Below are 15,510 nucleotides of genomic sequence, written 5' to 3' on the forward strand. Positions count from 1 at the left end.
CACTGCCTCCTCCTTCACTTCTCTCTCTGATGTAGAGGTGGCTCGTCTGTGCCAAAGCAGACTGCTATACATACCCTTGATCTCATCCTCTCCCATCTTTTCCAATAGATTACCCCCTTTATCATTCTCTCTTTTATCTCCAGTCTCTCCCTATCTACTGACTTTTAGCTTTTTGCCTATAAACATACCCATGTCTACACTATTTTTTAAAATAGATCCCTGCAAGCAATTGACTTGTATCTCTTCTGTCCCTGGTGAAACTCCTTGAGAAAGGTCTCTACAGCAGGATTTTCTACTTTCTGCCCTTTCACTCACTTTTAAACCCTCTTCATTCTGTCTTTTGACCTCAATATTCAATGGAAAATGCTCTCTAATAAGTTACCAGTTATCACTTAACTACCAATTATAATACCTTTTCTAAATCTGTATCCTTCTTGAATCTTTGCAGTCTTTGACACTGTGATATTGATAATGTCTCTCCTCCTAGATATTCTGTCCTTTCTGGGCTTTTGTGCCACTTCTCTCTCTCTCTCTCTCTCTCTCTCTCTCTCTCTCTCTCCCCCCCCCCTCGGTCCTCCTCTTATTTGTCTTACTATTCCATCTCAGTATCCTTTGTTGTATCTTTATTAGTATCATACCCATAACTGTGGTTGCTCCCAAGGGTCTGTCCTGGGCCTTTTTCTCTTCTATCTCCATATTGTCTTGCTTGGTGATCTCATCAGTTCCCATGGGTTTAACTATCAGCATACGGTTCCCAAATCTATATATCTACTCTTAATATCTCTCCTGAGCTTTAGATCCACATTATCGAATACTTCTTGGACATCATGAAATAGATGAGTTTTAGGCATTTCAACATCTGTCTTCTGGATTTCAGAGCTGACATTGCCAGCTCTAATGATGGGAAAAACTGCCACTGCATGTTTACTTTGTTATTCTTTCAGAATCAGAAACATCAGAAAAGAATATAAAGGGAAGACTGAGAAAGTGGAAGCTTTGAAAGGTAAGGAGGAAAATCATTGCTTTATTGACATTTAATTGAAGTGTTATAGCAGTAATGGCTATAAATCAGTCCTTTCACTTTTCTCTGATGCCTCTCTCTCCTACCTGCTCAAACAGTATCTATTCCAAATTTATTTTCTTTCCTCAAAATACCTATACCCCACCTCCCTTCTCCCTTACTGTGGGAGTTCTCATTTAATGTTTTACTGAGAAAAAAGTGAGGCCATTTATCCTAATCTCTAACTTCTCCCTACTTTAAATCGCTGCAACATCACCATGCATTCCCTCTTCCCTTGATCCAGTCTCAGAAGAAAAAGTCCTTATCCTTCCCAGATTCAACCTCTCCATTCATTTCTTGATCCACTTCCTTTCATCTCCTTTAACTATATGACCCTTTCATCATCCCCTCTTTCTCTCTAATTCCTTTCCCATTGTCTAAAAAAATAACTCAGATTCACATATCCTCCCCTACCCAATATCTTTCATTGACCTCTCTCCAACTATCATTCTGACTCTTTTACCTTGCATAGCACAAATACTAGAAAATACTGTATATACCCATTACCTCCAAGTTCTTTCCTTCCATTTACTTCTCATCTTCCTGTACTCTGTCTTCTAACCTCACAACTTGACAGAAATCATGCTCAGCAAAGTCAGCAATTGCTTGATTGTTAGACTCATAATTTGACTTCTTTGCAGAGATTACTCCCTTGTCCAGCCTCTCCTCTCCTCACTGGGATTTTAATTATAATATTGGTTTTCTACCTGTCTGATCCATTCTTCTCTCTATTTTGCCAACTTATCATCCATATTCTGTCTCCTACTGTATGGGCTCTCTCTCTCTCTCTTTCTTTCTCTTTTTGTCTGTCTGTCTCTGTCCTCTGTCCCTGTGTCTGTCTCTCTCACCTAATTAGTTGTCATGGTTTCAAAATTCATATCAGTATACAGATGACTCCCAAATCCAGTCCTCACTGTCATGAGTCCTATATTTTTGACTGAGTACTATATATCACCATCTGAATATACCTTAGGAATCTCAAACACAGAATACCCAAGAATAGAACTCATTAATTTCCACCCTTAAACACACTCCTTCTCCTAACTTTCCTATTTCTCTTAAGAGCACCACTATCTTTTTAGTCATACATTTTTTTTTTTGGTCAGGCAATTGGGGTTAAGTGACTTGCCCAAGTTCACACAGCTAGCAAGTGTTAAGTGTCTGAGGCCGCATTTGAACTCAGGTACTCCTGACTCCAGGACTGCTGCTCTATCCACTGCACCACCTAGCTGCACCCATACATTTTTTCTAATCAATAAACTCCTTAACTGTTCTCCCTCATGTACTAATTCCTCCCTATATCAAATTATTACTCCATTATTACTTATCAAATCATTTCAATTCTACTTCCAAAATTTCTCTCACTCATCTGTGAGACTCCACTGTTCTAATTTAGGCTTTTTGCTGAACTCTTACAATAAACTCCTAACTGGTTTTCTTACATACTAAATGTTGCTTCTTTAATCCATTCTTTATACAGTTGTCTAAGTGATATTCTTAAATCACAGGTTTGACCATGTCACTCACTACTTAAGAAACTTCAATGGTTTCCCTTATTCTTGTAAGATAAAATTCAAATTCCTCTTCATATACATTTCATTCAAACCAAAACAGTCAACTTGATGCTCTCCAAATGTGACATTCCATCTCCTAACTTGCTACCTTTTTATAGGTTGTGTCTCATACCTGAAATGTTCTCCCTTATCACTTCTACCTCTTAAAAAGTCTACTCTTTTCAAGGCTTAACTCAAAAACTACTTCCCACCAAAGCCCTGTATTGTTTCTACATACAACAAAAGAAAAAAATACTTCTATGAATATTTTGTCTATTTATTTTTAAATATTTATTTGTGTCTATGTTGTTTCCCTTTGGTAGAAAGGAAGCTTATTGTTTGCTTTTGTACCTCCAATACTTAGAACAGTACTTGGCACATGAAAAACACTTAATAAATGCTTATCAAATTTAATCGAATTATTAAAGTTTATTTCTAGATTTCTTTATTAGCTTATTTTATTCCCTTTTAATAATGTACCATCAAAATGTTATACTTCTAAGCTTTTAAGTATGTTTTAGGACCACCTGTATTTGAACTAAGTTAAAAGGAAGAGCTTATGTCTTCACTAATCTATCACAGTTGGTCCATACATAGTGTTGATGATACTGTGTATAATGTTCTTCTGGTTCTGCTCATCTCACTCATTATCAGTTCAGGTAAGTCCTTCCAGGTTTCTCTGAACTCCACCTGCTTATCATTTCTTACAGGACAATAGAATTCCATTACATTCCAATACCACAACATGTTCAGCCATTCCCCAATTGGTGAGCATCCCCTCAATTTCCAATTCTTTGCCACCATGAAAAGAGTAGCTATAAATATTTTTGTACATGTGGGTCCTTTTCCCTTTTTTATGATCTCTTTGGGGAAAAGACCCCAAAGTGGTATTGCTGGGTCAAAGACTATGCACAACTTTATAGCCCTTTGGGCATAATTCCAAATTGCTCTCCAGAATGGTTAGATCAGTTCACAGCACCACCAACAATGCATTAGTGTTCCAATTTTTCCACAGCTTCTCCAACACTTGTTATGTTCCTTTTTTTGTCATATTAGCCAATCTGATGGGTGTCAGGTGGTGCCTCAGAGTTGTTTTAATTTGCATTTCTCTAATCAATAGTGATTTAGAGCATTTTTTCATATGGCAATAGATAGCTTTGATTTCTTCATCAGAAAACTGCCTGTTCATATCCTTTGACCATTTCTCAATTGGGGAATGACTTGGATTCTTATAAATTTGATTTAGTTCCCAATATATTTTAGAAATGAGGCTGGGGGCAGCCAGGTGGTGCAATGGATAGAGCACCGGCCCTGGATTCAGGAGGACCTGAGTTCAAATTCGGCCTCAGACCCTTGACACTTACTAGCTGTGTGACCTTGGGCAAGTCACTTAACCCTCATTGCCCTGCAAAAAAAAAAGAAAGAAAGAAATGAGGCCTTTATCAGAAGTACTGACCATAAAAATTGTTTCCCAGCTTTCTGCCTCCCTTCTAATTTTGGATGCATTGCTTCTGTTTGTACAAAAACTTTTTAATTTAATGTAATCAAAATCATCCATTTTGCATTTCATAATATTCTTTATCTCTTGTTTGGTTATAAACTGTTCTCCTTTCCAAAGACCGGAAAGGTAAACTATTCCTTTCTCTCCTAATTTACCTATGGTATCACCTCTTATGTCTAAATCATGTACCCATTTTGACCTTATTTTAGTATAAGGTATAAGATGTTGGTTTATGCCTAATTTCTGCCATACTATCTTCCAATTTTTACAGCAGTTTTTGTCAAATACTGAATTCCTGTCCCAGAAGCTGGAGTCTTTGGGTTTATCAAACAGTACATTGCTAATGTCTTTTACTACTGTGTCTCCTGTGCCTAGCCTATTCCATTGGTCCTACACTCTATTTCTTAGCCAGTACCAGATAGTTTTGATGACTGCCATGATATAGTAGAGCTTCATATTTGGTACAGCTAACTCGCCTTCCTGTGCATTTTTTTTTCATTATTTCCCTTGATATTCTTGACTTTTTGTTTTTCCAGATGAATTTTGTTATTATTTTTTCTAGCTCTATAAAATAATTTTTAGGTAATCTGATTGGTATTCCACTGAATAAGTAAATTAATTTAGGTAGAATTGTCATTTTATTATATTATCTCAGCCTATCCATGAGCAATTGATATCTTTCTAATTATTTAGATTTGATTTTATTTGTGTGAAAAGTGTTTGGTAATTGTGTTCATAGAGTTCCTGGGTTTGTCTTGGCAAGTAGACTCCCAAGTATTTTATATTATCTACTGTTACTTTAAATGGAATTTCTCTTTCTATCTCTTGCTGCTGGACTTCGTTGGTCATGTATAGAAATGCTGATGATTTATGTGGATTTATTTTATATCCTGCTACTTTGCTAAAGTTGTTAATTGTTTCAAGTAATTTTTGAGTTGATTCTCTAGGATTCTCTAAGTATACCATCATATCATCTGCAAAAAGTGATAGTTTTGTTTCCTCCTTGCCTATTCTAATTCCTTTAATTCCTTTTTCTTCTCTGATTGCTAAGGCTAACATTTCTAGTACAATATTAAATAAGAGGTGATAATGGACATCCCTGTTTCACCCCTGATCTTATTGGGAAGGCCTCTAACTTATCTCCATCACATATAATGCTTTCTGATGGTTTTAGGTGGATACTGCTTATTATTTGAAGGAAAGCTCCACCTATTCCTAAGCTCTCTAGTGTTTTTATTAGGAATGGGTCCTGTATTTTGTCAAAAGCTTTCTCTCCATCTATTGAGATAATCATATGATTCTGGTTAGTTTTCTTATTGATATGGTTGACTATATTAATAGTTGTTCTAATGGTGAACCAGCCCTGCATTCCTGGTATAAATCCCACCTGGTCATAGTGCATTATCCTGGTGATCACTTGCTATAATCTCCTTGCTAATATCTTATTTAAGATTTCAGTATCAATATTCATTAGGGAAATTGGTCTATAATTTTCTTTCTCTGTTTTGGCTCTGCCTGGTTTTGGTATCACCACCATATTTGTGTCATAAAATGAATTTGGTAGAACTCCTTCTTCACCTATTTTTCCAAATAATTTGTATAATATTAGAATTAATTGTTCTTTAAATGTTTGGTAGAATTCACCTGTAAACACATCTGGCCCTGGGGATTTTTAATTAGAGAGTTCATTAATTGCTTGTTCAATATATTTTTCTAATACCGGCTTATTTAAGGATTTTATTTCCTCTTCAGTTAACCTGGGGAGTTTGTATTTTTGTAAATATTTATCCATTTCATTTAGATTGTCAAATTTATTGGCATACAGTTAGGCAAAATAGTTCCTAATTATTGCTTTAATTTCCACTTCATTGGTGGTAGAATCACCTCTTTCATTTTTGATACTGGTAATATGTTTTTTTTCTTTTTTAAATCAAATTAACCAGTGGTTTATCTATTTTATTGGGTTTTTTTTCATAAAACCAGCTCTTCATTTTATTGATTAATTCTATAGTTTTCTTGCTTTCAATTTTATTAATTTCTCCTTTAATTTTCAGGATTTCTAATTTAGTATTCAATTGGGGATTTCTAATTTGTTCTTTTTCTAACTTTTTAAGTTGCATGCCCAATTTATTGATCTCCTCTTTCTCTTTTTTATTCATGTAAGTAGTTAGAGCTATAAAATTTTCCCTAAGCACTGTTTGGCTGCATCCCATTGATTCTGGTATTTTGTCTCATTATTGTCATTCTCTTGGATAAAGTTATTGATTGTTTCTATGATTTGTTATTTGACCCACTCATTCTTTAGAATGAAATTATTTAGTTTCCAATTGATTTTCAGTCTACCTTTCCATGGCTCTTTATTACATGTAATTTTTATTGCATCATGATCTGAGAAGGATGCATTTACTATTTCTGCCTTTCTACATTTGACTATGATGTTTTTGAAAATGTGCCATGTACTGCTGAGCAAAAGGTATATTCCTTTCTATCTCCATTCAGTTTTCTCCAGACATCTATCATGTCTAACTTTTCTAGTATTCTATTCATCTCTTTCATTTCTTTCTTTCTTATTTATTTTGTGGCTAGATTTATCTAATTCTGAGAGGGGAAGATTCAGATCCCCCACTAGTATAGTATTACTGTCTATTTCCTCTTGTAACTCATTTAACTTCTCTTCTAAGAATTTGGATGCTATACCACTTGCCATATACATGTTTAATATTGATATTACTTCATTTTATATATATATATATATATATATATATATATCTAGTACCTTTTAGTAAGATGTAGTTTCTTTCATTATCTATTTTAATTAGATCTATTTTTGCTTTTTCTTTGTTTGAGATAAGGATTGCTACTTATGCTTTTTTTACTTCAGCTGAAGCATAATATATTCTGCTCCAGCCTTTTACCTTTGCTCTGTGTATATATCTCTGCTTCAAATGTGTTTCTTGTAAACAGCATATTGTAGGATTCTGGTTTTCAATCCACTCTGCAATTCGCTTCTGTTTTTTGGCAGAGTTCATCCCATTCACATTCACACTTATTGTTACTAGCTGTCTATTCTCCTCCATTCCATTTACCCCTTTGTACTTTCCCCCTTCCTTTCACCCTATTCCTCCTCATCAATGTCTTGCTTCTTACCCCTATTTCCCCAATCTGCCCTCCCTTTTTATCACCCCCGATCAGTCCCCCCCATTTCCCCTTACCCTTTTACTCCCCTAAAGAATAAGTTAAGTTTCTTTATCCAAATAAATTTATATGTTATTCCCTCTTTGAATCAAATCTAGTGAGAGTAGGGTTGAAACAACGTTCACCCCTCCCTTCTATCTCATTATAATAATAGGTTTTTTTCACCTCTTCATATGATATAATTCACCCCATTCCACTTCCCCTTTCCTCTTCTCCCCACAAACTCCCTTTTTAACCCCTTAATTTTCTAGATATCATCACATCAAAGAGAGTTTATATTTATACCCTCTGTGTATACCTTCTGTCTGCCCAAATACATATACAGTTCTCAAGAGTTATACGTATTATCTTCCCATGTAGGGATATAAACAGTTTAACCTCATTGAGTAACTTTTTCCCCCCTGTTTACCTTTTTAAACTTCTCTTGAGTCTTGTATGTTAAGATCAAATTTTCTATTCAGATCTGGTCTTTTCATCAGGAAACCTTGAAAGTCCCCAATTTCATTGAATGCCCATCTTTCCCCTGAAAGATAATGTTCAGTTTTGCTGGGTAATAGATTCTTGGCTGCAATCCAAGCTCTTTTGCCTTCCCAAAATATCATATTCCAAGCCTTATGATCCTTTAATGTTGAAGCTGCCAGGTCCTGAGCAATCCTGACTGTGGCTCCATGATACTTAAATTGCTTCTTTCTGGTTGCTTGGAGTATTTTCTCCTTCACCTGATAATTCTGGAATTTGGCTACAATATTCCTTGGAGTTTTCCTTTTGGGGTCTATTTCAGGAGGTGTTCACTGGATTCTTTCAATGACTATTTTATCCCGATTCTATAGTATCAGGGTAGTTCTCCTTAATAATTTCCTGGAATGTGGTTTCTAGACTCTTTTTATGATCATGGCTTTCAGGCAGTCCAATGATTCTCAAATTTTCTCTCCTCGATCTGGTCAGTTGTCTTTCCAATGATGTATTTCACATTTTCTTCTATTTTTTCATTCTTTTGATTCTACTTGACTGATTCCTGGTGTCTCATCGAGTCATTATCTTCCAACTGTTCAATTTTAATTCTTAAAGCATTGTTTTCTTCAATGAGATTATGCACCTTTTTTCCACTTGGCCAGATGATTTTTTAAGGAATTGTTTCCTTCAGTCAATCTTTGTGCTTCCTTTTCCAAACTGCCAATTCTTTCTTCATAATTTTCTTGTGTTGCTTTCATTTCTCTCCCCATTTCTGTTTTTTTGTTTTTGTTTTTGTTTTTGTTTTTGTTTTTGTTTTGCAGGGCAATGGGGGTTAAGTGACTTGCCCAGGGTCACACAGCTACTAAGTGTCAAATGTCTGAGCCCGGATTTGAACTCAGGTACTTCTGAATCCAGGACCGGTGCTTTATCCACTGCGCCACCTAGCTGCCCCCTTTCTCTTAATTGATTTTTAAAATCCTTTTTGAGCTCTTCCAAGAAGGTTTTTTGTTCTTGAGACCAATTCATCTTCCCTCTTGAGGCTTCACATGTAGGCAATTTGGGAGTATTGTCCTCATCTGAGTTTGTGCTTGCCTCTTCCTTGTTGATACAGAAGCTTTCAATGGTGAGAGCTCTTTTTTATTTCTTACTCATACTGCAGCTTTTTTTTTAAGTTGAGGTCTGTTCTGGGGGCACCAGGGTCCCTGTTTCAAGTTTCTTGTGTGGGGGTATAGAGACTGTGCCACTGGCTTTCTACACTGAGGCCTCTATGGCTTGTGGATTTCTCACAGCCCTGGCCTTGCTGGCTGCACACTGGGATCAGTAAGTCTGGTCTCACCTGTCCTATGGGTGGCTGTCCAGCTGGCAACCTGCCCTCTTGGATGGTACAGGTCGGTTTTGCCACTGTCCTACTGCGCCCCCAGCTTGTTGAGCCAGGATCCAGGGGCCTCAGTTGCTTGGCAGTGGCCTACAGCTTCCTGCTGACTTGCCCTGACCCCTTCAGTACTGTGCAGCCATGATGCACTGTGCCTCCCTTTTGCCCCAGTGAGACCAACCTTTCCTGAAGTCTTTTAAATTATCTCTGTTTGGAAGACTGTGTCTCTCTGTCACTTTTCAGGTTCTGTAGTTTCAGAATCCATCTAGAGACTTGATTTAATGTTATTTTTGAGGTAACAGAAGGAGAGCTGAGGTGATTTGCTGACTACTCTCTGCAATCTTGGCTGTGCATTCCTCTCTTTACAAAGCAGAAGGTAGTAAAAGAGATAGATTGTGATCTATAAGTGAAGTGATCTGTTTTCACTCTACTACCACTTCATTTTTCCCTTCCCTAGTTTCTAATCAGTCTCTTCATTTGTTTTATTTCCTTTCAACTTCTCCATCAAAAGTAAAATTCAAACAAAGCTTAGAGAGATGCAGGATTCTTGGCTCAGTAAGAAGACAGATAAAATTCAGGTTTATGCTGATAGCAGCAATCCAAAGCACTGAAGATTATTGATGAGCCAAAAACTCTGGCAGATCTCAACTAATTAACACTGATGGAGCCACACTGATTAGTGATCAGCTCATGATCCTGGAGAAGATAGGCTCAACCTTTACTTCCATAGTGTTCTCAACAGATTATCATCGACCAATGCTAAAATCATTGATCATATACTCAGATTTAAGTCAATCCCTCTCTAGTTGAACTTATTGCTGAAGAACAGGTTTTCAATGTCATTAGGATCCTCTCATGGGGCCTGGTGCTGATTCTATTCAATCAGAGATTTATAAAGCAGAGGATCTGTAAAGGGCTAAAATTCTAGCTAGTCTGTCTAAAATATCTAATGAGTGGTCGCCAATAAATAATAAGCTTTAGCAAGAGTTAGACTTTTAAGCATTTATTAAGGAGAATAAGAATTTGGTAAAGAGAGAGAGAAAGGCCTGGATTTATCTATCTATTAAAGGGAGAGCACATTTCTAGCTCCCTTCTCCACTGGAGTCCTCAGGAAAAAGAGTGAGTCAGAGCGCCAGGCTCCCCCCTTCTTCCTCCCACAAGCAAAAATCACTTCCTGACACCAAAGAAAAGATGCATGGTCTTGCCCTCAGAGACCTTCACCTCATGGCAGAGTTTTTCTACAGTAAGTTTCCAGCAGGTGGCATCATTCCAATTGTTACAGATCCACTGCTCATACAATGACTGAAATTTTCTGGGTTATATGGCAAGAGGAGATTATTCCCCCAGGAGTTCAAGTATGTCTTCATTGTTCTTCTCCATAAAAAAGAAATGGGTTGTCATGTGAAAACCACAGGGGAGTTTCTCTTGGTCATTGCTGGCAAGATTCTTGCCAGAGCCCTCTTTAGTAGGCTGATCCTTTACGTGGAAGATTGTTATCTACATGAGAGCCAATGGGACTTCAGAAAGGGCCTGGGAATGATCAATATAGTGTTTGGTGCCTGACAAATCCAGGAGAAATGTCAGGAGCAGAACAGAGGTCTGTACACAATGTTTATTGATCTTCTAGATACCTTTGATACTGTCAGTCATGAGGTCTTGTGGAAGACCATGTCAAAGTTTGGTTGCCAAGAGAAATTCATCAGTATTGTACACCTATTTCACAATGGCATGTTTGCACAGGATTTGGATAATGGATGATGCTCTCACACTTTCTCTGTCACCAATGGAGCGAAGTTAGGCCTGTGTGCTTGCTCTTATGCTTTTTAGCATGATGTTTTCAGTGAGTTATAGTGATTCAGATGTCTTTTCCCCCTCCTTCAGCAATTTCTCATTAATTTATCAGTGAGTAAAAACATTTGTTACATCCCCTTAAAGCATACATGTATTATACTTGGAAGAAATACTTGATCTTATATAAGTTGTTTCCTTATTTTACTGTCAGTGACTATGAAAACACCATGAAATCATTGATTATTAGAGCTGGGCACTAAATAAATTTATGTTCTCATTCTGAATTTTCCCCAGAATATAATGATATGTATAGTATTAGTATTTAAAAGTAAAAACATGACATTTTCATTTTACTGCTAGGTTTACAATTGGACGTCTATGAAGGCCAGATCACTGCAATACTTGGTCACAATGGAGCAGGAAAGTCAACACTTCTAAATATCCTTAGTGGACTGGTTGTTCCAACAGAAGGTGAGAAATCAGTTTCCCCAAGGCAAAGTGTAGGGGTTATTATAAGTTCAAAATATATATGTGAAGAGGTTGTATGGCTTGGTGTAGTCTTTGTATATGGTTGTATAGTCCTGTGGTGGATCTACCCAGCTCAACTAAGGGCTAAAATAGAAGTGGATGAAGTTGGGAGGTGGGACAGCATTAAGTGTAAGATAGAAGTAATTCATAGAAGGGACCTCATATTTGTTGAAGATCACAAAAGGCTTCATAAAGAATTATTGGTTCCTATATCTTTTACTGATTCTCAGTAAAACTATTGTAGTCTGAGAGTGTTCACTCTGAGCCAAATCTGAAAGATGATGTGCCTCAAGAGAATTCATGAGGCTGTACATCTCATTCTTTTTTTAAAAATTATAAAAGTATTTTATTATTTTCCAGTTACATGTAGAGATAGTTTTCAACATTTTTATAAGATTTCTAGTTTCAATTTTTTCTCCCTCTCTCCCCTCCCTCCCCTTCCCCAAGACAGCAAGTAATCTGATATAGGTCATATATGTACAATCACATTAAACATATTTTTGCATTAGTCATGCTGTGAAAGAAGAATCGGAGCAAAAAGGAAAAACCTCAAAAAGAAAAACAAAAAACATAGAAATAGTATGCTTCAATCTGCATCTAGAATCCATAGTGGTTTTCTTTTCTGGATTTGGAGAGCATTTTCCATCATGAGTCCTTTGGAACTATCTTGGACCATTGTATTGCTGAGAAGAATCAAGTCTATCAGAGTTGATCAACACATAATGTTGATGACACTGTGTACAATGTTCTCCTGGTTCTGCTCATCTCACTCATCATCAGTTCATGCAAGTCCTTCCAGGTTTCTCTGAAATCCGCCTGCTCATCATTTCTTATAGCACAATAGAATTCTATTACATTCATATACCACAACTTGTTCAGCTAATCCCCAGTTGATAGGCAACCCCTCAATTTCCAATTCCTTGCCACCACCAAAAGAGCAGCTATAAATATTTTTGTACATGTGCGTCCTTTTCCCTTTTGTATGATCTCTTTGGGGAAAAGACCTAATAGTGGTATTGCTGGGTCAAAAGGTATGCACAGTTTTATAGCCCTTTGGGCATAATTCCAAATTGTTTTCCAGAATGGTTGGATAAGTTCATAGCTCCACCAACAATGCACTAGTGTTCCAATTTTTCCACAGCTTCTCCAACATTTCTTATTTTCCTTTTTTGTCACATTAGCCAATCTGATAGGTGTCAGGTGGTGCCTCAGAGTTGTTTTAATTTTAATTTCTCTAATCAATAGTGTACATCTCATTCTTAATTTGGCCATCAATTGTTGTTAAGTCATGTGTATTGTCATATATCTTTACATGTGATTTTATCAATGTCACAACCTATCTGTGACATAGTAGATAAATCTTAGGAAGCTGCCTGAGGCACATGGAGTTTAAATCTTTAAGCAAATGCCCAAGTGCTCATCTGACTGGTAAGTGAAAGGGTCAAGATTTGAACCCAGGTCATCTTTATCCCAAACACAGAATTTTAGGGACTATACTTCACTAATTCTAATTCATTCAAGGCTTAATCAGGAAGAATCTGGACAGTTTTATATTTAAAATGAAGTTGACAAGAAGATTAAGGTGAGATTATTACATGGAAAATAAATCCATGCTGATGGCAATGACGACAAAAAATTAAAAGCTCTCTGGAAAAGTTTTCAAGTTATTTAAAAGAAGAAAGACTCTGGGAGGTTGGAGGATGGAGAGGTAGAAAAACAACCACTACTGGCAAAAAAAGGTGGCTGAGAAAATGTTATTAATCATATTTTAATTATGAGAATGCTCAACTTATACATCAAAGTTGGCTTTCTTGAGCTATTTTTTAAAAATCACATCTCATCTTCATATGATACATATAATAAAGGATTTCCCCCCTAATGAACAAAAGCTAGACTAACAAAATATTTTTGGTATTCAATGGAATAATATTTCTAAAAGGCACTTAGTACAGTGTCTGGTGTGTAGTATCTATTATTTAAATGCTTATTCCTTTTTCCCCTCCCCTTATCTCTATTTAAACTTCTATTTGTAGGCTCAATTACCATCTATAATGACAAACTCTCAGACAAGGCTGATTTGAAAGAAATCAGAAAGATAATTGGTGTTTGTCCACAATTCAATGTACACTTTGACTTCCTTACCTTGAAGGAAAATCTAAAGCTATTTGCTGAAATTAAAGGGATTCAGCCTCAGAAGGTGGAACAAGAGGTAGGAACATGTTAGGATTGGTGTAATAGAGATGGAAACTATTCACACAAAGAAATCTCATTCTATTTCTATTCAAATATCTATCTGCAATTAAATTATCATAAATTTGGGCAAGACGGTAAGAGAAAAAGTTTTTCCATGTTTAATAGAGAGCAAAAAGAAAGCAATTTAAGCCATAATCTCTGGTTTTTGAATCTTATCTACTCCCTTATTTAGGTACAAAAAGTTGTTATGGAATTGGAAATGAAAAACATTCAAGATACCATTGCAGAAAACCTAAATGGTGGACAAAAAAGGAAGCTGACCTTTGCGATTGCCATTTTAGGAGATCCTCAAGTAAGAAATTCTGCAATTAGAGGTGATTCATAGAAGGATCTGTTGTTATTGGAACAAATTCATGCTCTTCTTTTATATTAAATATAGATAAAATGGAAACTATATGAAAATGCAATACATTTTAAAGTGAAAAGCATGTTTTATAATTTCCATGTTTCTTTCTGAAAGAATTTCACTTGGAATGGGAAAATCCTTTTTATGCTTTCATCCTCTATAGATTTTATTGTTGGATGAACCAGCTGCTGGATTGGATCCCTTTTCAAGACATCAAGTGTGGCACCTCCTAAAAGAACGTAAATCAGAAAGAGTAATCCTCTTTAGTACGCAGTTCATGGATGAGGCTGATATATTGGCTGGTGAGTTTCAGTTTCCTATTCTCATGCTTAAGAATTTATGAGAACAGTTAGTCTCATTTAAGGTTATTGATGCATTGAGAACTGAAATGAAAGACATCAAAAGAACCTGGGATTGGCAGGGTTTATGAAACATGCCTGGAGTTACATTTGTTTCTATACATTGTGGATCTCAGTGAATACTGTTCTACTGTAACAAGGCAAATAATTTATTGCAAATAGTCTTGACAGGCTACACTAGTTGGAAATATCTTATTTTCCCCAGAGCTATCAGACTTTATATTTTAGCTATTGAGCAATGACATATTGGTATATGTTCATTTGAAAGTTTAAGTTATTTGCTAAGTATATGGTTTAAGTTCTTTTCTCTGACACAATTTTGGCGAAACAACAACAAAGTTATAGAAAGCATAGAAACAACCTAGAAGTCATAACTAAGCATTTAATATATCAATTTCAATGAGCTCCTGTTTAAATCCTGAATTTTAAATTTTAATTTTTACATTAAATGGAGCTAGACTACATAGTCCATTATTTGTCAACATGCCTGTGAATTACCTCTCTTACTGTATATAATGGAAAAGGCCCTAACTTTTCTCATTCATTTCTTTCTGCTCAGATAGGAAAGTGTTTATGTCCAATGGGCAGTTGAAGTGTGCAGGTTCTTCTCTGTTTCTGAAGAGGAAATGGGGAATTGGATATCACTTAAGGTACAACATTTTGGAAAAATCTATGGGAATATATACTGGCCATACTGCTATAACAAAATGGTATAAGCAAGTAAAGTGTAAATAAGGTACATTCTTTGAGTACCTACTATGTGCAGACCATGATTTAAGTTTAGATAAGACAAAAGACTTGGATAAGATACCTAGCTCATATGGAATTTTGAACCTAGTTGGAGTGGGGTGGTATAGAAGGGGTTACAGAATGATGTGGAATTCCTTCTAAACAATTAGCCAGGTTATAGAGAACATGTCTATGAGTAAATACCAAATCTCCACATCACATGAAGACAATGACAAATGTGCAAAGCAAATATATATAGTTATATATGTTATATAATATACATTATATATTAGTACACATAACCTACAATAGCATACTATGTATGTATATATGTGTATGTATGTGTATATATATATATATATATATATAT

The 15,510-nt window shown here is 36.0% G+C and overlaps 1 protein-coding gene across 3 annotated transcripts in view; it reads left to right on the forward strand.

The window, feature by feature from the left end:
* Positions 1–15,510, forward strand: part of LOC122726418 (ATP-binding cassette sub-family A member 9-like) — a 126,184-nt gene that overhangs the window by 21,676 nt on the left and 88,998 nt on the right. For all 3 annotated transcript variants that reach the window (XM_043964109.1, XM_043964110.1, XM_043964111.1), the window contains 6 exons: positions 945–1,003; positions 11,286–11,396; positions 13,487–13,662; positions 13,879–13,998; positions 14,216–14,354; positions 14,971–15,061. In XM_043964109.1, coding sequence (XP_043820044.1) covers positions 945–1,003; positions 11,286–11,396; positions 13,487–13,662; positions 13,879–13,998; positions 14,216–14,354; positions 14,971–15,061 — 696 coding nt within the window. The remainder of the gene's footprint in view (positions 1–944; positions 1,004–11,285; positions 11,397–13,486; positions 13,663–13,878; positions 13,999–14,215; positions 14,355–14,970; positions 15,062–15,510) is intronic.

This window comes from Dromiciops gliroides, chromosome 4 (genome assembly GCF_019393635.1).
Source record: "Dromiciops gliroides isolate mDroGli1 chromosome 4, mDroGli1.pri, whole genome shotgun sequence".
In the NCBI taxonomy this organism is placed as follows: domain Eukaryota; kingdom Metazoa; phylum Chordata; class Mammalia; order Microbiotheria; family Microbiotheriidae; genus Dromiciops; species Dromiciops gliroides.